The sequence below is a fragment of the Crocodylus siamensis genome, chromosome 3 (assembly GCF_052110815.1).
Source record: "Crocodylus siamensis isolate JL-2025a chromosome 3, ASM5211081v1, whole genome shotgun sequence".
Lineage (NCBI taxonomy): Eukaryota > Metazoa > Chordata > Crocodylia > Crocodylidae > Crocodylus > Crocodylus siamensis.
In genome coordinates this window covers 111,550,652-111,570,104 of record NC_143397.1, presented here as the reverse complement: position 1 = coordinate 111,570,104, position 19,453 = coordinate 111,550,652, and the positions used below count along the sequence as shown (strand labels likewise).

The window sequence follows — 19,453 nt, the reverse complement described above, 5'->3', positions numbered from 1 at the left end:
CTGCCACCTGCTACAGTTCCTTTAACAGCCTTGCCTAGCCAGGCTGCACTTCATACCCTGCCAGCACAGCTAGTAAACTGGAACCACAGAGTTCTGGTAGCAGCTGTGCAAAGCTGGCAGAAGTTGTGCATGTGCTTTGGTCATTTCTCTTTTTATGGCTGCTATCTGCTACCGGAATATCCGGTGGCAGGAGCAGCTAAGTGTAGACATGGCCCAGTCCTCACTGGTTGGCAGTCACAAAAACAATCAGTATTAACTAGTCATAACAGCATATACACTCCAGTTAAAAAGGAAAAGCTAGAATTTATTGGTTAATTTGTACTAAAACTGACAAATAAATATTACGTCTTCTATTATTTACTTATTTATTTTTATTTTTGACACTGGAGTGCCTGCAGCCAAAAATCCTGCTAACATCTTCCACAAAGAGCCAAAAGGTGATAAGTGGATGAGCTTGGGAACTGCTGTCCAAATGTCACAGGACTAGGACTAGGGGATATACCTCCAACCTTCCAAGTTAATCACCAGACCCCTTAATGTGTTTTAATTCAAGAAGGCTGACAGGACTGGGAGAATGCAATCAGTTCTGAGAAATCACCCACAGCTTTTTCTAGTGGCCATCTAAGACTTCTCTAAATGATTTACCAAAACCAACCTGCAAGAAGATCTGCTGCAGCCTCTCTATACAGCTCTTGTACCAGGGCGTAACGACATCAATCCCACCAGTTTCGCATCGCACTAAATGCTCAGTTAACAACATAATGAAACGCTACAAAAAAAGAACAATATTAATGAAATACTGGTTCAAGCATGTCTTGTCAAGCAAAAGAAAGTTACATCAGACAAATATTAACACTTCATGCAAACACAAGACAACCCATTGGATGGTATTCATTACCTTTGTATTAGTATCATAAAACATATTACCTCCATTCAGACAAGTTTCCCAAACAAACAAGGACTCTTTTGCCTAAAGCTAGGCAAGTCTTGTCTAAGAGAATCTGTTAAGTTGTTTGCAGGAGTGTTAGAACTGTATTAGTAACTTCCATAGCAAACTTATCTATCCCTCCTCCACGCTCCCGCCCCCGGCTTCCTCTCCCACCCTCAAATGCCTGCAATAGGGCTGACACTGCACAGTGGTAGTATGCACTTAAGCTACCTCAAAGCCTGCAAGCTATTAGAGGAGGAAATCCATCACACCATTACCTGGAATATAACAAGGAAGAGATTCTTTTGCTCGCTCTGAGCAGACTCCACTTTTTCTTGCAAGCGTTCTATTTGCTCTTCCAATGGTCCATCCTCCCTGTCACTGCTTCGGTCATCATCATAGTCATCATCATCGCTGTCTCGCTAGGAGTGACGAGTGACATACAGAATGTGACTAGACTTGTTAACATTCCTTGGCAAGACAGGTAGACATGCACGCTTGCTTGCAGTCAACATAAATGGATCAGTCTACTGCCTTATAATATTTTGAGTGGTATTGATGGGGTTATTTGGGATTTTTGCTTTTTAAACAGCATTTTAACTTTAATAGGGGCTTGTAAGGAAAAAAGTACATTTGGAAAGGTAGAGTGGCTCAAGATAAGCCACAAAGCTTAAGTCACCACTATTAGGAGAGAAAAATGCCTAGGGACCAGAAGATATGTGGTAGGCTTAAAGAAGCTTCACTTTTCAGAGTGGGAGTTCACTGCAATGAGATGAGCATACATACATCCATTGTGGATGTCTGAAGAAGGTAGGTCTATGTACATTATCATCAGGAAACATTAGCACAGTAGGCAGCCATTAAGCTGGACATGGGGATAGACTTTTAGAAAAGCATAAAAGTTTTGTCTCAGCTGATAAACACACATTCATTTGATCGTTATGGAATACTGGTCAAATTTGCAAAGGGAGGAGTTACAGCAGGGGTGGACAAAACATGGTCTGTCGAGGGACTTTTTCTGGCCTCTGGTGGATCCCTCAGTCCCACTTGGCCCAGGCACCATTCTGCCACCCCCTGGGCATGCAGCAGAGCTGAGAGAGCTCTGCAACTGGACTGCCTTTGTAGGCAGTCCAGGCAGCAGTGGCTCCTCCTGGCTGCTGCTAGCCCCAGCCCTGTGGCACTGGCTGGGGCTTGTGTACAGGCCCAACCCGGGCCTGTCCCACACCGGCTTTGGACTTGCTTGCCCATGCTAAGCAGCAGTGGTGGTGGCCACGTAGAAGCTGCTGCTCAGCGTGGGGTGGGGAAAAAGAGGCCCCTCCCTCCTTGCCACTGCTGGGTCCTTCTTGCTGCAGCTGCCCAGAGCCCATGCTTGGGCTTCCCTGCAACTTCTCTCCAGTGCCACTGCTGCCACACTGGGTGACCCAGAGGTGGCAGTGATGGTGATGGAGAGGAGCTGCAGGTCAGCCTGGGCACAGACTCCAGGTGGCTGCAGCAAGAAGGGCCCAGCAGCAGTGAAGGAGAGGGGCTGCTTTTCCCTTGCTCTGATCAGCAGCTTCTGCTTGGCTGCTGCTCAGTGTGGACAGGCAGTCTGGAGCAGGCACAGGGCAGGCTTGCTCTGGCTGCGGTGAATCCAGAGCAGGTGCAGGAAGAGCTGGGGCTGTGTGCAGGGAGAAGTTGCAGGGTACTCCCGGCTGTTGCACCGGGGGGAGGGGAAGAATGCTGATCAGTCCGCAATAGGTCCCCAGAACTGCCTGTGTGGCCTACGGGCCCAAATAATTGCCTGTCCCTGAGTTACAGGGACAGATGAAGATTTTGGCACTAACCTGCATCCATCAACTGCTGATGAATGCAAGTGAAGGGCATAAATAAATATCATGGGGGTTGCTGGAACTCAGCAGGCAATAGTGAAATCTTTAGAGTCCTACAAATGCCAAAACCTACAAGACTTAGTTTAGGTATTCCACACAATGGCATGGTTACTAACTGACCGTGCCCTCACCTTGGCTTAATTTAAATCATATCCACCCTGCTATCATCTCACTAATGATTAATTGTTGAATACTATCAGATGTATATCTACCTTACGGTACTTTCATATAGTCTGCATTTCCTTAGCTTATTAAGGTCATGGGAGCCAGCAAAGTCAAGGTACATCGCATCCACTATTCTCTTCCCACCCACAGAGCCTGTCATTTTGTTACAGAAGACAATTCAGTTGGTTATGCATAACTCATTCTCAAATTGACGCATTTCTTTCACTTTCTTCTCATTCAGAAATAGACTCCTTGGGCATTTGATTGCACCGCAGCACTGGCCACATGCATTTGTATAAACAACGAAATGTGTCTCAGCGCTGAGAAAATGGCAGCAGTGTGCTTTTGAACTAAAATATATCAAAGGTGTTTTAGTTCAAAAGCGCACCGCCACCATTGTCTGTGCACTGAAGTGCATTTTACTGCTTGTACAACTGCATGTGGGTCAACTTGCGTGCAGATTAATCAAGTCTGCTGCAATGCGTCAGATCTCTGGCACATCATAGCACGAAAAGGTATTTGTATAAATGCACCTTGGATGTCTATACATGTGCTCCAGGGTGGAAGGGTGTGTGCTTTAAATTAAAGCAGCTGAGAGCCACTACAATTACAGCGCCCACAGCGTCACGTATTCAGCGCTGCACGCTTTAAAATGGCAGTTAGTGCTTTAAGTTAAAGCACCCCTGCAGTCATTTTGAAACATGGGGACACTGAACAGATGTGACACAGAGACTGCTGAAGTGTGTTAATTAGCAAGCTCCAGAAGACTTGATTAATGGCAAAGCAGATGTCTGCCATGCGTATAGGTGCCCCTTGATTGCCTGCTCCATAATCTCTCTCAAAATTGAGGTCAGACTCGTGGTTGAAGTGTTAAATATGGGCAGTTTTCTGTAAAGAATGACATGTTTCTTGACAGCATCTTTATTCTGGGCCTCACAGAGCAGGTCTTATACCAGGTTATGTACCTGTCACCCCAGTAAAGTATGATATAATTTGAACTGTGTAAACAGTTGATACGCAAATAGCACATTTATAAAACATATACGTTACATACTCGTTTGTGCTGTCTGGCTAATCTTGCTTTGGTCTCCTCTAGTTCCTTTTGGATCTTGAGAACATGCTTGTTCATCTTACGAATTGTAGAGTGTAAGATTTCCCAGATATAGAACCTGACAAAAAAAGCAATTATAACCACATAGTAAAATCTGAATATCCAACAAACTGCAAACTAAACAAAGGCAGAGGAGAAGAAAAAAAAAAAATCACACCAAAAAACTGGCTCAATTTTCTCTCTTAGACTGACAGCCAGCAACTGTTCAAGTTTCCAATTTTACAAGGACTTATTTTAATAAGTGGACTGATTCCATAGATGTAAGAATTTAAAAAGCCTTCCAACTATAACCCAAGTTGATTTAATTATGCACTGGAGTGGAGATATTAATTGAAGAAACAATACTCAATATTTAGATTGATTACAGGTCTGTGTCTGTAACAGGAAGCCATACAAACTCAAAACTTTCCTATACTTTGATCTATTGGAATCATTCTGGAATGCATGAGCCACATCCACCAAGGCATGTGTACCTATACCACCCTTGGTTTAGGTTTTATTTCAGGCAAATTAGGCTGAACTGTCAAGGTACCAGAGCTTCTTCATTATGCCATTACTTTGCAATGTTTTAAGTTTTCTTTTAAACAATTTGGAGGACTTATGCCTAAGAACTGATGAAAAGGTCTTGAAAAAAGTAAATAAATATCATTAGCTTGCAAATATTTCCCTTATTAAAATTTAAGTAGAACTTAAAAAAAACCAGTAACGAGAATGGTATCTGCTGTTACCAGAAAGTTAAATGTGGACCACCTGTGCTGCAAACTTCAAATTGACATGCATCAGCCATTTCCCTACCACTCCTCAACTTAAAAATCACTACTTGTATTGTAACAGCAGCTATAGCTCTGGTCATGGGTCCAAATCCAATTGTACTAGGAACTATACAAACAGCTGTACAGTTTTTATTATGGCTACAGAGATTTTCTTTCCACAAAGCTGTACCTGTAGCTTTCTGAAAGCCACACTAGATGGATCCTTCCCCTTTCTATCAACCTAATATAGCTTCAGTTGGAGAACGTTAAGCATCTTTTTGGAGGATGGGGGTGGGGCAGCAAAATGCAATACTGCCCACAGAAGTTTTGGACCTAGGAGTCCTACCTTTCTTATCCGATACCCACACACCCATTTGTGGCTACTGAATTTTGGGACAGGATAACCTTATATAAAAAGAAAAATATAATACATATTTTTTATAATTAAATCATGACTGATTCTCATTACTTTTGCTTAAAACACAGAAATACAAGCCATTTGGAATTCACTGAAAAAAGCTGGGCTATGAATTCCCAGTCATGGAATACAGTTCACGGTCTTCCCCCCCTGCAAGCACTGACAACAGGCAGGCTGCATACAGAGCATGATAGCTCTTTCCACTTGGTTCACCATGCTTTAGTACATTATGTGGTTCTGGGTACGACCATAAACTGCATTAAATAGTTCCTAGTATGACTGTAAATTACATCTGACTGGAAGGCCTGGTGGCAATGTGGTAGGGCTACTTGTGGCAGGGTAGCTCCTATAAAATACTACAATGTTGCAATCTCCAGAGTAAGGTAAGAGTAGCATGCTTCAAAACCTTAGCCCCCCCCACCGCTTTGTTTGTACTCTTTGGTTAAAGAAAGGCTACAGGACATCACCCTGACAGAAACATGCCCTCACTGAGGTGTCAGGCAGTCAGCAGCAGTTCTTCTCTGTTGCTCTCTGGAACAAGCTATAACCATTGAGACGCTGAACATCTGGACTCAGTCTGACCTTTGGATTCTGTCTCAATGGTCTAAAGTGGGGACTGTAGGTCTTGAGCAGCCTCCATTTTCCCATATCTTGTCCGGACATATGCATAGAAGGACTTGGTGCAATGGCTGCAGGACTTGGTACAAGTAGATTCATCAGGCACATGACTAGCCCTCTTACATGTACATTGTTATCCAGAGGATCAACAGTTGGCTACTTTTATTTTATTTTTTTAAAATAAGCTACTTCCAGAAAAAACAACCGCAATGAAATTTCAAAAGAAAGTATTTTACTTTATTACCTAGTAAAATCATGAGCAAGCTCTGAAGAGAAGATCCAGTTTGCTACTGCAGCGCAGTCGACAATCTGTGTTCGGATCATCTTGTCAACAAGCACAGCAATCATCTGCATCATGGAAGAAAAGGAAAAAAATCCTTCTGTTTGTCATATTATAGGAATGGTGAAACTACTACTGTAACAAGTTCTTGCTCATTGCAACAAACAGCTGGTAAGAAGTACAATCAGTTATGGCTTTTCTCATGACTTACCAGCAATCATCAGTGACAGCTTTCATACTGCACTACATAGGGGAACCAGCTTCTCTTAAAGCAATGGTTCTCAACTGGGGTGCCCCAAGACCCTTTCAGGGATGACAACACAGGTGCTGCCACAGTAGTGGAACTGCCTCACCTGCCTTGTACATAGCCAGATAAGCCTAAAGTAGGCAGGAGTGCCTGGTTTTGTTGTAACCCTTCCTGGTCTGACCCTTCACGCTCCTCCTGGAAACAGAGGGACATGAGGCTGGTGACTATAGTATAGGACCCTCACCTAAATTCTGATAGTTAAGGCAGCCTTGACACGCAGGAAAACAGGGCTCATCTTCAGCTATCACAGTACATTCCCCTATTCCTTTTCATATAGTACAACATGGTTATCCTCACAACTGTTAGAGAGAGGAAGTGCTCTAATGCTCATTGTAGGGATGGATATAGACGGCATATTATGACTTAGTTACACAGGAAATGTGAAAAAGAACAAAAATTAGTCTCCCACACCAGAACTCTCAGTGCATTTGTCTTCAGTTGAGACCAGAAGGAATCTCTGTGATCACATAGCCTGACCTGCAAAATACAGGCCAGAGGAGCTCCTCAAAATGGCTCTTATTTGGATTATAGCATCCTCCAGAACACCAGCCAGTGGTCAACTACCTTCACAGTTCACATCTGCCAGCAGTAAAGATATGTATCAAATGGTCTGTGAGGTACTGAAGTACCATGGTGATTAATATCCCAGAAAAGGCCTCTGAGAAATTAATGTATTTAAACGTAGGCTTTGGATAACTGGCATTTGGGAAAACCAGGGTAAGAACGGGATGAAAACAAAAATATTGAACAGCTGCCTCGCACTGAACACTTTCCATTCTGTTACCAAGTGAAACAGGGGTCTCCTGGAAAAGATGGAATGTGATACTCAAAGGCCACATGATAATACACCTGCATAAAACAGCTGAGTTGCGGTGGCACAAAAAGACTCAAAAAAAAATTCTGACATTTTTCTGACAATGTCTTAATTTCAATGTCTTAACCTCAACCTCATAATTTAGCTGTCAACAGGTTTGCAGAACTCTAGAATGATTTGTCAGTCTGCGCTCCAATGCCCTTTACACACACTGTCAATTCAGTCTAATTGCTCTGAACTGGGTAACTAGTACTTGGGGGTTTTTTTACATCATTCACAGAACAAGATTCAGTTTGGAAGAGGGAGATAATGCAGGCAGACTCCTACTCCTTAAATTAGAGTAGAGCAATTATACAGAAGAAATAGTGTCACCATCATTCTGGATGTGTCATGTCTTACAGGTGCAGTTTGTCACAATTCGGAAAGTTAAAACGCCTCATTAATACCATCTCATACTTTTTAGATGATCTCGTCATCTCCTTGGAGTGCCTTGTCCACCTCTTCCTGACCTGGTGGACTATAACAGGCTTCCACCATAATATCACCACTATTCTTTCCCTCTATGCTGATTTGTTGTAGTCTTCCCCATGGAACTAGGAACCATATTTTTGTCATATGCCACAATACTTCCTCCACCCGACCCCCAAACCTATCCCTCTAAAACAGCGCATAACTTTGAACTTTAAATGTTATTTCAGTCATGGGAGTTGTCCCAAGTTTTTGTAATACCAGGTAAGTCATAGGTTTATTTTTGCAGACTATGACTTCCAGTTTACCTTGCTTCCTCCCTGTACTCTTTGTATTTGTATGTATGCATCTAACTACTTATGCATTTTTGACCTACTAATTTTTCCTTTGACATTTCTTTTTGGTCTTCTGGTGTCTGCACACACAAACACAGGGAGCCTGGGAAAACAAGCAGGAAGAACTGGAAGTCCTTACACAGTCAAGGAACTATGACGTAGTTGGAATAACAAAGACTTGTTGGGATAGCTCTCATGACTGGAGCACTGACATGGACAGGAACAAAGTGTTCAGGAAGGACAGGCAGGGGAGGAGAGGAGGAAGAATTGTATTGTATGTAAAAGAGATGTACAATTGCTCAGAGCTCCAGTATGAAACTGGAGATAGGCCTGTTGAAAGTTTCTGGGTTAAGGTTAGAGGGGAGAGCAACAAGGGTGACCATTGTGGTGGGTATCTGCTATAGACCACCTGACCAGGAGGATGAGGTAGATAAGGCTTTCTGCAGACAGCTAACCAAAGTTTCTAGAAACTATGCCTATGAATTCTTTCAACTGAGAATTATTCCACTTTTGATCCAATCATTTGTTAAATCAACCAATGGAGAAAAATTAAAAGCTATTCAAGGTATTGGCATTTTCCCTTCACGTTTCAGTGCATTATTTATTCAAACTAACCCAACAAACTTATGTCAACTAACTTGTGCTTGGAGGCCAAGATTTTGTACAAACCTTTTATACGTTCTTCTGTATCCAACACTGACCAAATATTCCATAATCCCTCTCTTTTTTTTTTAATTTACATTAATGTCTGTGATCTGAGCAAGATTTAAGTAGCCTAGATTTCCATTTTTCACTTTGAAATATAAGACAAGTTTTTATAAAATCTTAGATCCTGGGAAAAATGATTCTGCTACAAGCAACCTTCACTACAAACAAAGAGACATTTCAGCAAAGAGACATTATGGTATTTGCAGTTCAAGTAATGCATTTAGAAACTGAAAGTCGAAGCCAGACTGGCCATTTCTTTATTCTGAGGTTGAAACAAATTCCAATAAGGAACTGCTAGCTTAATTAGAAATGGATAAAATTTGCATCTTTTATGAGGTTAGAAACACCAATAAGGGAAATAGAAATTCTCTCAAATACATTTGGAGCAAACAAGCGCTCATTCTTTTTGAGGGAGAACAAACGCAGTTGAGTTCTGGTGCTTCTCAGTGTTCACTTGGTGAATGAAAAATCCATCACCTATTTGAAGCCAGCTTTCTTACCTGTGGATGGTTCTTCCACACCTCGTACATAACCCTTAGGACATGGAGCTTCCCCTCATCACTTTCAGCAAGCGTTTTGAAGACTTCATGAAACCTTGTTACAACAGATAAAAGCAATCAGCAGGTGCACAGACAGCAGTTTAACTAGTTCAGTAAATATCTGCTTTTGGTCAATAGACAGCAATGCTCAGGGTATGATCCAATCTACTCTAAAGCAATGAAGAGGTGGGAATTCAACTGAGTTAAGGCAACTGCGAAGTATTCACAGAAGAAGTTAGTTATGCAGATATAAATTACTTTTAGGCCCTAATATGCAATCAGTAGTGACCAGGTATGCCAATGAAGGTAACAGGGCACTAACAATAAAGTCTATGATCAAAGGCAAGTCAGGGGCTCGCCATTTGTTATAGTAATGCAATTCTTCAACCAAGAGACAAATGCACATTTTATGTAGCTCAGTGCACCTTTCTACATTTAAAGAGCAGTACAACTTTATATAACCAACTTTCATGTTTCAATGACAGTTCAAGAGAGAAAAAAACTGATTCAGAAACAGCTGGACACAGATCACAGCATACCTTACATGAACATAGCTAAAGAATGCGTTAAGAAATCATGATAAATTTTGAGCAAACAAAGATTTCAAGAACGTTTTCAATGCTTGGAGTAGAAAACATAAAAGCTGAAATGTTTCTTCATAAGGGGATAGATACACTTCGGGAAGAGGGGAGGGGAGGGAAGGGAAGGGGAGACATTAGATATTAAGCACACATCTGTTTAAAGTTTACCTAGTTGTTAGCTGCTCCTGCTCTGAGATGTCCCAATGTATGCTGTGCTTGTGATCTCACAAAGGGAGCCAGCCAACAGCAGGTCACAAGAGGGTTTTTCCATACTCTATGGCATGGTTTTAAAGATGGGTCATAATTTTTGGACTGTAAGAGACTGGCAAAACCATGCTATATAGTAAAGAAATGTACCACTGACCTACCCCATTTTGTAATGGTTCCCAGGTAGCTGTGGTATCACCAGCACAGTGCACTGCTGGAACACTGAAGCAGGAGCAGGTGCTACTGGGCACTGGGGAGCAGGTAAATCTAAAACTAAGGGAAATAAGCACATTTTAAGATGAGTTGTGGCAAGTGCCTCTGATCACTTATCTGGGGCACTGTGAACATCTCTCTACTACTGGCTTTGTGTAAATATTCTCAGGCCACTTCTAAGAAAGAGATGAAGCTGTAAGATACGGTGCTGGGCTCATTTCTCTTAAATATCATCACATAAGAACTCTGTGGTTTTTGCCAGACTAAATACAAAAAATATTAGCAATCCAAAATGAAATTAAAACCAAGAAATGTGGAATTAATCAAGTTACTTATTGGGTGCTTCCCAAAACTCTGACTGGATTTGTCATCGTGTGTTATATTCAGGCTTTTCAAATTCAGACTATACTAATATAACATGGTGTGTACCCATTACATTAATATATATAAACTGGCAGAGCACCAGGGTGTTTAACTGAGGTGAGCATGGGAGACCATCTTTGCCTTAAGCTTATGATCCAACTGGAACTTTTAAAATATAAGAATTAATCAGAATATTTAAAACATCATTTTAACAGCAAAAGAATACAGTCTAACATGAGTCTGGTAGAGCACAGTCATTTTGCACTAGAGTTTCTAATGAGATTAAGACATAATACTGGAGGATAAGCTTCACTTCTCTGAGTTTTTCTGTGGGACATGGTACAAAGCCATAACGAAGGTTGGATGGAGAATTCCTTTAGCTAATTTTCATGCTAATTAAATTGGGAGAAGCAGTTTAATTCTGGGGAAGAGCTAGAGAGCCCCAGAACAGCAAAAAGATGTCGAAGGAAAAATTAGTAGGTTAAAATGCCTAAGTATTTAGATGCATACTTACAAATACAAAGAGTACAAGGAGGAAGCAGGGTAAGCTGGAAGTCATAGTCTGCAAATATGAACCTATGACTTAACTGGTATTACAAAAACTTGGGACAACTGCCATGATTGAAATAACATTGAGAGGTATACTCTGTTTTAGAATAATAGGTTTGGGGGAAAAAGGAGGTATCATATCATATGCCAAAAATATGGTTCCTAGTTCCATGGGGAATAAGACAACAAATCAGCTTACAGGGAATGAATAGTGGTGATATTATGGCGTGAGTCTGTTATAGTCCACCAAGTTGGGAAGAGGTGGACAAGGCACTCCAAGGAGATGATGAGATCATCTAAAAAGCATGAGATGGTATTAATGGGGGATTTTAACTTTCCAGATTGTGATAAACCCTGCACTACTAAGATATGACCTAGGAACTCAAGTTTCTCTCCTATGTTCTACTGTGTCTCTTAGGGGATAGATAAGATCTTGCTCCTGGAGTAACTCAACCCTAGCCAATCTTAGTCTCCCTCAATCCCAAAGCAGAAATTCACAGCTTCAGCAGTGGTAGCTCTGCCACTCTTTGTGGTTATCCACCCTGGGTCTGCAAAAAAAAAGCAGATCCAGATTCCCACCCCCTGTTCCAAGGAAGAGGAATGTCTGAAGCATCAAATGCTTTATCATGCTTGCCACCACCAATCAGACAAAAGGAAAAAAGGTTTTATTACAAGAAAAGATAAAAGGTATAAGGCAAAACAACTATAGTTTGAGAGACAAATAAGAGGAAAATAAAAGGTTGAAAATACAAGATCTTACCAGATTCTCCATCTAGAAATAGCCTCAAAACAATCCCTTGTAACCAGCAATTTCCATGCAGATGTATCTCTTGGCTAGTGTCCTGCCCACTCAAATTCCCTCAGCTTGCCCCAGCTGAATTCTAGATGGATTCCCCAAGTTCAGGGGCATCTAGTCTTTTTTTTACTAGTTCAGAACCTGGGGCAATAAAAAAAACCTGTCCTTTTCCCTAGGGATTTCCCAACCTGTTCTAAGGAACAAGATTTTATACCTTCCAAATCTCCTTTTTGTTTCTGGGGAGAATATTATGCAGATAAGTCTTCTGTCTCCACTAGGGAGTGACTGACAGTGCTTTGCCTTCTTCTATCTGCCCCTTCCAAACAAAAAAAGCTTTTGGGGACAAATTATTTGGCTACTGTTTTCTATAAGGAGCAAACATGTCCTCCTCTGAATGCTGTTTTTCAAAAACTTATCTTTGTCACCTTGTCTGGTCTGTGTTGCTCTTGAGTAAGAAAAGAGCTTTCAGTGAGAAACAAGCCACACCTAGGGTTGGAAGGGACCTCAGGAGGTCATCTAGTTCAACCCCCTGCTCAAAGCAAGATCATTCCAGCCATGGCTTTGTTGAGCTGGGCCTTAAAAATCTCCAGATGGAGAGTCCACCGTCTCTCTAGGTAACATGCACCAGTGCTTCACCACCCTCATTGCAAGAGTTTTCCTAATATCTAACCTAAACTTCCCTTGCTGCAACTTGAGACCATTGCTCTTTGTTCTGTCATCAGCCACCACTGAGCAGTCTAGACTCCCATTGTCTTTGGAATCACCCTTTAGGTAGCTAAAGGCTGCTATTAAATCCCCCCTCAGTCTTCTCTTCTGCAGACTAAATAAACCCAGTTCCTTCAGGCTCTCCTCAGAAGTATGTGCCCCAGCCCCCTAACCATTTTCGTTGCCTTCTGCTGGACTCTCTCCAACTAGTCTACATGCTTTCTGTAGTGGGGGGCCCAAAACTGGACACAGTACTCCAGATGTCGCCTCACCAGTGCTGAATAGAGGGGGATAGTTACTTCCCTTGATCTGCTGGCAAAACTCCTAGTAACACAACCCAGTATGCTGTTCGCCTTCTTGTCAACAAGGGCACACTGTTGATTCATATCCAGCTTTTTGTCCACTGTAACCCCCAGGTCCTTTTCTGCAGAGCTGCTACTTAGCCAGTTGGTCCCAAGCATGTAGTGGTGTATGAGATTCTTCTGTCCTACATGCAGGATTTTGCACCTGTCCTTGTTGAAACTCATCTTCCAGTTAGTCTAGGTCACTCTGAATCCGAGCCCTACCTTCCAGCATATCCTACTACTCCCTGGAGCCTGGTGTCATCCACAAACTTGCTGAGGGTACAGTCCATCCCATCTTCCAGCTCAGTGGTGATGCACAGGGGGTGCACGTGCATCCCCTGAGAGCACTGGTGCACCCCCTGTCAGGCTGCACTCCCTGTTTAGGCAATGGACAGGGGGGCAGGCAGAAGCGCCGGTGCCCCCCACTGCGAGCGTCGGCCAGGGAGCGGGGCTGCCAGCAAAAGTGGCTGCGCCACTTCCAGAAGCGGCTGCTTTTTGGTGAGTGAGATCAGCTGTGGGGGACCCCCTTCCCTGGTGGCTGACTTGTGTCAGGAGGCAAATGCCCCCACCCCCGACTCAAAAGGCACCAGCCACCCATGTTCCAGCTTGTTAATGAAGATATTGAACAAAACTGGCCCCAAGACCAATCTATGGGACACTCCACTTAATACCAGCTGTCAACTATAAGTGAGCAACAAGTCAATGGGCATATCTCAGAATGTGTAGAACTCTTGTTCCAAGTAGTCTTTGCACAAGTAGACTACAATAAAATTGATCTATACCATTCATATTACCATCCTGTCAGTAAACACCTACCAGGTCTCCTCAATTTACTGTATGAATGTAATGCTATATGGAAGCATTATTCCACCAAGCATGTCACTGGTTCAATCAAAATATGTTCCACAAACCCAGAAGCCACATACACACGAAAAAACACACACATCTACTTACTTTGCGAGGGCACTGAAGGAGTGGCTGAAGGACTTGGCAGCTAGATGGAGTAGAGTTTGTACAAAAACTTCTATTTTGAGAGGGTTGAAGGTGAACCCTTCATCTGAAAGTTGGAACAACAAGAACTTCTAGTACATATTAAGTTAATGGCATTTAATCTTCACAAAGTTTTGAGGAGAACTGGGATTTTTTTCATCATTTTGTTCACCTATTTCTTTTTAGCAACTGTGGGCAGGAAATCAAGTAAATACTTTGAGAAGCACAGTGCTAGAGGCTCCCACCATGAATCAGGAGCTACCATGGGAGACTATATTCAACTCTTGTTTTACACCAACAGGGAAGACTCCATTCCCATCTGAAAATTTAGCAACTCTTGCAAAACTCTGTTGTCTTTCAGATCTACAAATACTAAATTGCTTGTTTTTCAGGGTATGACAAATCAAAGTGAAATGCCTTGCAGATTCTTCCATGCGTCAGGTATCCAGGTTGTAGCCATATTGGTCTAAAGGAAAAAGCAATCGGGACTCGTAGTAGAAGTAATATATTTTTATTAGACCAACTAGATTTTTGCAAAAATCTACTGGGTCTAATAAAAGATATCACCTCTACTACAAGTCCTTATTGCAGATTCTTGTAAGCCATGTTTTCCTAAACTAAGGCACTTCTACACCTTTGTCCTTGTATAAATAGGACAATTACAGAGCAAATCAAACTTGTCCCTCCCAAACTATCAAGTTTAAAAATGACTACTCCTCAAGCCTCACTCTCCTTCATACACTTTCCTTTAAAAATATCCCCAAGGACAGAGAGGCCCAGTAAGTTAAACCCTGGCTCTGGCTACACTGGTACAAGGGCTGGAAAAGTTTTAGGCAAGGCCAAGCAAGGCCTTATGAGAATGCTTATTCCATTTGAATTGAGGGATGTCTGCTAATGTACCTGAGCTATGTACTTCTTTCTTTTGTAAGGCTAAGTAATTGCTGCTAAAGAAGAAAGCATACAAAGTCATGTACCAGCAAAACCCACAGATCTATACAATGTCACAAGTAGTTTGAGTTACAGAACAAATCACGATCTTACAGTGTCTACTATCAGGTATCCTTACCATCATCATCATCCTGGTTAGGATTGGGCACATCTTTTAAGATGCTGAAGATTTCATCGTTACTGGCTTTATTTTTAATAGCAATAGTCAAACAGAGTGCAACAGTATATCCTGGAAGAGACCCTAAGGATAACAAAGAAAAATGCTCAGATTATCCTTTCAAAATCAAACACAATGAATATTTTATATCAGCCCAAGTATTTCTCACATGCATACGCTTTCTTGAACATTATAAAGTTATCAATTACTGTTTTCTATTAAAAACAGACATTTGTGCTGCCTGGTAATATGGCTTGTGCAGCAAATCTACAGGCCAACACACTACATCTAGATCTTACTTGGCCATCTCACTGATGTTTATGCTCTGAAGCAATGACCAAGCTTAACAATTAATACTAACTACTTAGATTGCATTCACAATTTTCAGTGGCAGCCCTAAACTGGATAGCACCAGCCCTCACTAAATAGCTCAACCTGAAACCTGAAGGCCTCAAAGTAGATACACAAGACAGGAGTATTACATTTTTCTACTGCACTTAATTTGTTTTGTCTTCTCTTCTATTTGAGAAGTAGGAATAGAGGTGGAATTCAGGGGAAATCGTTTTACCTACATATGAATAACTAAATTTCTCCACTGCTCCATCTCTTAATTAATTCTTAAAAATGCTGCCACAGCATGAATTTTAGCTTTCATACTTACTGTTACTTTCATCTCCATACTTGTATATACACACTGGATTTGCAGGACTCAAGACAGAAAAACTTGCAGGAACAATGTCTATTATTCTTTGATGGTAGGAAAGTCTGTAAAAATAAGTTTCAGTTGTGGTAGAATTAAAATGGGGATATCTTCAGGCATGCTTCAGGATACTGCTCAATGTAGGGTTTTGGGGTTTTTAATCTTGGCAGAATATAAGCCAAGAAGTCTATGCAATGAACTGTTTTACTGTGGTTAGCTCCTGCCAGATATTAAGATCTGCAGGAACCAGGCTTGGAATAAGACTTTCTGTGGACAGTTTTGATTTTAATAGGACAAAAACATATTCTCATCCTCACCTAATTAACTAACTTTGCTCATGAAAAAAAGGACACACAGCAAACTGCCACATTTTATTCAAACGTGCAAGATGCTATGCAGACCACAGGTGTCACAAATTCAGGAAGCCAACTAACCAGGTGCCCTCATTTTAACATTTGGCCTCCTTTGCTCTTTACAAAAATATGCAAGGATTAACCCAACAGCATTTGAAATGACATGAAAGGGATTCACGGACTAAAAGCATCTCTCTTGTCAAACCAGGCTAATCTTCCTTCAATACCACTTGTCTCACAAAAGAAATATTTCATTTAAGCCTCCTAAATCACTTAAGGCCCTTGAAAATAATACTCGCCAAGAAGGTCCACATTGCCTCTGACCATGAAGTGCACCTGCTCCTTGCAAACAGTAGCCACCGCCTCCATGTAATAATGTAGCTGAGTGGATGAGGTGTCCTCAGGGGTAGTGCTTCAAGGCAGGGTAGACATGCCCTTACTGTCTCCTACCCGTCTCCCCGCTCCAATTACTAACCCACTCTTAAGAATAAAAGAGCATATGGCAACTTCCTTTTATGTCAAGTATCACAAACTTGAATGTAGCACGCACTGGGATGCACAGTGCGACTTTAAATGTCCCCACACTAAGAGCCAATGGGCTTCCCTCACACAAGAGACGTTTAAAGTCATGCTGTACTGCCCAATGTTGATCTACAGCATATGCAGTTGGGGACCTGGGAGCTCCTCAAATGTCAAGCTAAACACGCTCCAGTGTGAAAGCTTTCACATTAAAGTACATGCAGCTGAGCTCCCCAGGCCCCAACTGCATGCTCAGTTTCCCTGCCTGAGAGCCAGGGCTGCTCCTGCCCCCTTCTGAAGGGGGTGCTGGTGCAGCCTAGCATTGGGGAAGCTTGTTCCTAAATGCTTGGTTGCACCAGCACTGCCAGAGTATAGGGAGCCCATCATGGCTTATTTTCCTCCATGCCAGGCTTCTTGTGCTGGCAGTTGCACAACTGGGATCTGAGGAATTCTATTCTTAATCCCCGCCCAAAAGCTGTTCATTCTGCTATGCACATATCAAGCTACACACAGTTTTTGGGAGATCATTTTGGTATCTGCCAGTCTTTGAGTGACCCATATTTTGCAACAACATCATGTAAAGCCTATTACTCACCCCTCTCCACATCAAATTTGTCACTCAAGTACAAAGATGTGTCCACACCAGACCCTGGGAATCCTTAAGCCACCACTTTCAAGTACATCTATCCACCTGCTCTTACTTGCATGCACCAAAGTCAGAAGAAAGGTGGTGAAACTCAGGGAACTGATGGGCAGGATCTCCTGGGAAGCCAGTCTGAGGGGGAAAGGAGTTCAGGAGAGCTGGCTGTATATTAAAGAATCCTTACTGAAGGCACAGGAAAGAACCATCCCAATCTGCAGGAAAATTAGAAGTATGGCAGGAGACCAGTTCAGCTTAGCAGGGAGCTCTTCACTAAGTTAAACCACAGAAAGGAAGCATACAAGAAATGAAAGCTTAGACAAATAACTAGGGAGGAGTATAAGAGTATTGCTCAGGCATGCAGGGATGAAATCAAAAAGGCCAAAGCACAAATGGAGTTGCAGCTAGCAAGGGACATGAAGGGTAACAAGAACGATTTCTACGTGTCAGCCACAAGAGGAAGACCATGGAAAGTGTGGGTCCCTAACTGAACAGGGGAGGCAAACGAAGTGACAGATTATGTGGAAGAGGCTGAAGTACTTGATGCCTTTTTCACCTCAGTCTTCACAGGAAAGATCAGCTCTCAGACTACTGCACCTGGCAGCACAGTTTGAGGCGGAGGAGCGCAATCAACTGGCAAAAGAACAGGTTCGGGACTATTTGAAAAAGCCGGCCGTGTACAAGTCCATACAGCCAGACACGACGCATCTGATGCGACTGCAGAGCTGCTGGCCATTATTTCTAAAAACTTGTGGTGGTTGGGAGAAGTCCTGGATGACTGCAAAAGGGCAAATACAGTGCCCATCTTTAAGAAAGGGAAGGAGGAGGATCCAGGGAACTACACACCAGTCAGTCTCACCTCAAGTCGCTGGAAAAATCATGAAGCAGGTCCTCAAGGAATTCATTTCTAAACACTTGGAGGAGAAGAAGGTGATTAGGACAGCACGGATTCACCAGGGGCAAGTCATGCCTGAGCAACCTGACTACCTTCTATGATGAGATGATTGGCTTTGTGGATGCAGGGAGAGAAGTGGATGCAATATACTTTGACTTTAGCATGGGTTTTTATACAACATTCTTGCAACCAAGGTAAGGAAGTATGAGTTGTATGAAGGGACTGGGAGATGGATAGAAAACTGGCTGAATTGTTAGGCTCAGCAGTAGTCAATGACTCGGTATCTAGTTGGCAACCGGTCTCAAGCAGAGTGCCCCAAAGGTCAGTCCTGGGGCCAGTTTTGTTCAATATCCTCATAAATGACCTGGAAGATTGGATGGAGCACACTCTCAACAAGTTTGCAGATGACACCAAGCTGGGGGGAGTAGTAGATATGCTGGACAGTAGGGCTAGGATTCAATCAGGCCTCAAAAAATTGGAGGATGGGACCAAAAGAAAACTCATGAGATTCTATAAGGACAAATGCCAAGTCCTGAACTTAGGATGGAAGAATTCCATGGCCCGGTACAGGCTGGGGACCAACTGCATAAGCAGCAGCTCTGCAGAAAAAAGGACTTCGGGGTTACCGTGGAAATTAAGGTGAATATGAGCCAACAGTGTGCCCTTGATGTAAATGCGGCTAACAGCTTACTGGGTGGATTTAGTAGGAGTGCTGCCAGCAGATCGAGGAAAGTAATTATCCCCTTCTATTCTGTGCTAGTGAGGCCACATCTGGAGTACTGTGTCCAGTTTTGGGCCCCCCACTACAGAAAGTATGTGGATAAATTGGAGAGTCCACCAGAGGGCAAAGAAAATGGTTAGGAGGTTGCGACTCATGACTTGAGAGGAGAGGCTGAGGGAACTGGGATTATTTAGTTTGGAGAAGAGGAGACAGAGAAGATATAATAGCAGCTTTCAACTACCTGAAGGGTGGTTCTAAAGAGGCTGGAGGTAGACTGTTTTCAGTGGTGGCAGATGATAGAACAAGGACCACTAATCTCAAGTGGCAGCAAGGGAAGTTTAGGTTGGATATTAGGAAAAACTCTCTCAGTAGGAGGGTAGTAAAGCATTGGAACAGGCTACCCAGAGAGGTGGTGGAATCTCTTTCCTTGAAGGTTTTTAAGACTTAGTTAGACAAAGGTC

The 19,453-nt window shown here is 42.5% G+C and overlaps 1 protein-coding gene across 1 annotated transcript in view; it reads right to left on the bottom strand.

Moving 5' to 3' along the window:
• NCBP1 (nuclear cap binding protein subunit 1) overlaps window positions 1-19,453 on the bottom strand; it is a 53,835-nt gene that overhangs the window by 2,998 nt on the left and 31,384 nt on the right. Inside the window, exons 15-22 of the mRNA XM_090038984.1 lie at window positions 15,826-15,929; window positions 15,126-15,248; window positions 14,024-14,126; window positions 9,273-9,366; window positions 6,105-6,208; window positions 4,016-4,130; window positions 1,207-1,350; window positions 656-769 (exon numbers count right to left, since the gene is read on the bottom strand). Of these exons, the coding sequence (XP_089895110.1) occupies window positions 656-769; window positions 1,207-1,350; window positions 4,016-4,130; window positions 6,105-6,208; window positions 9,273-9,366; window positions 14,024-14,126; window positions 15,126-15,248; window positions 15,826-15,929 (901 nt within the window). The remainder of the gene's footprint in view (window positions 1-655; window positions 770-1,206; window positions 1,351-4,015; window positions 4,131-6,104; window positions 6,209-9,272; window positions 9,367-14,023; window positions 14,127-15,125; window positions 15,249-15,825; window positions 15,930-19,453) is intronic.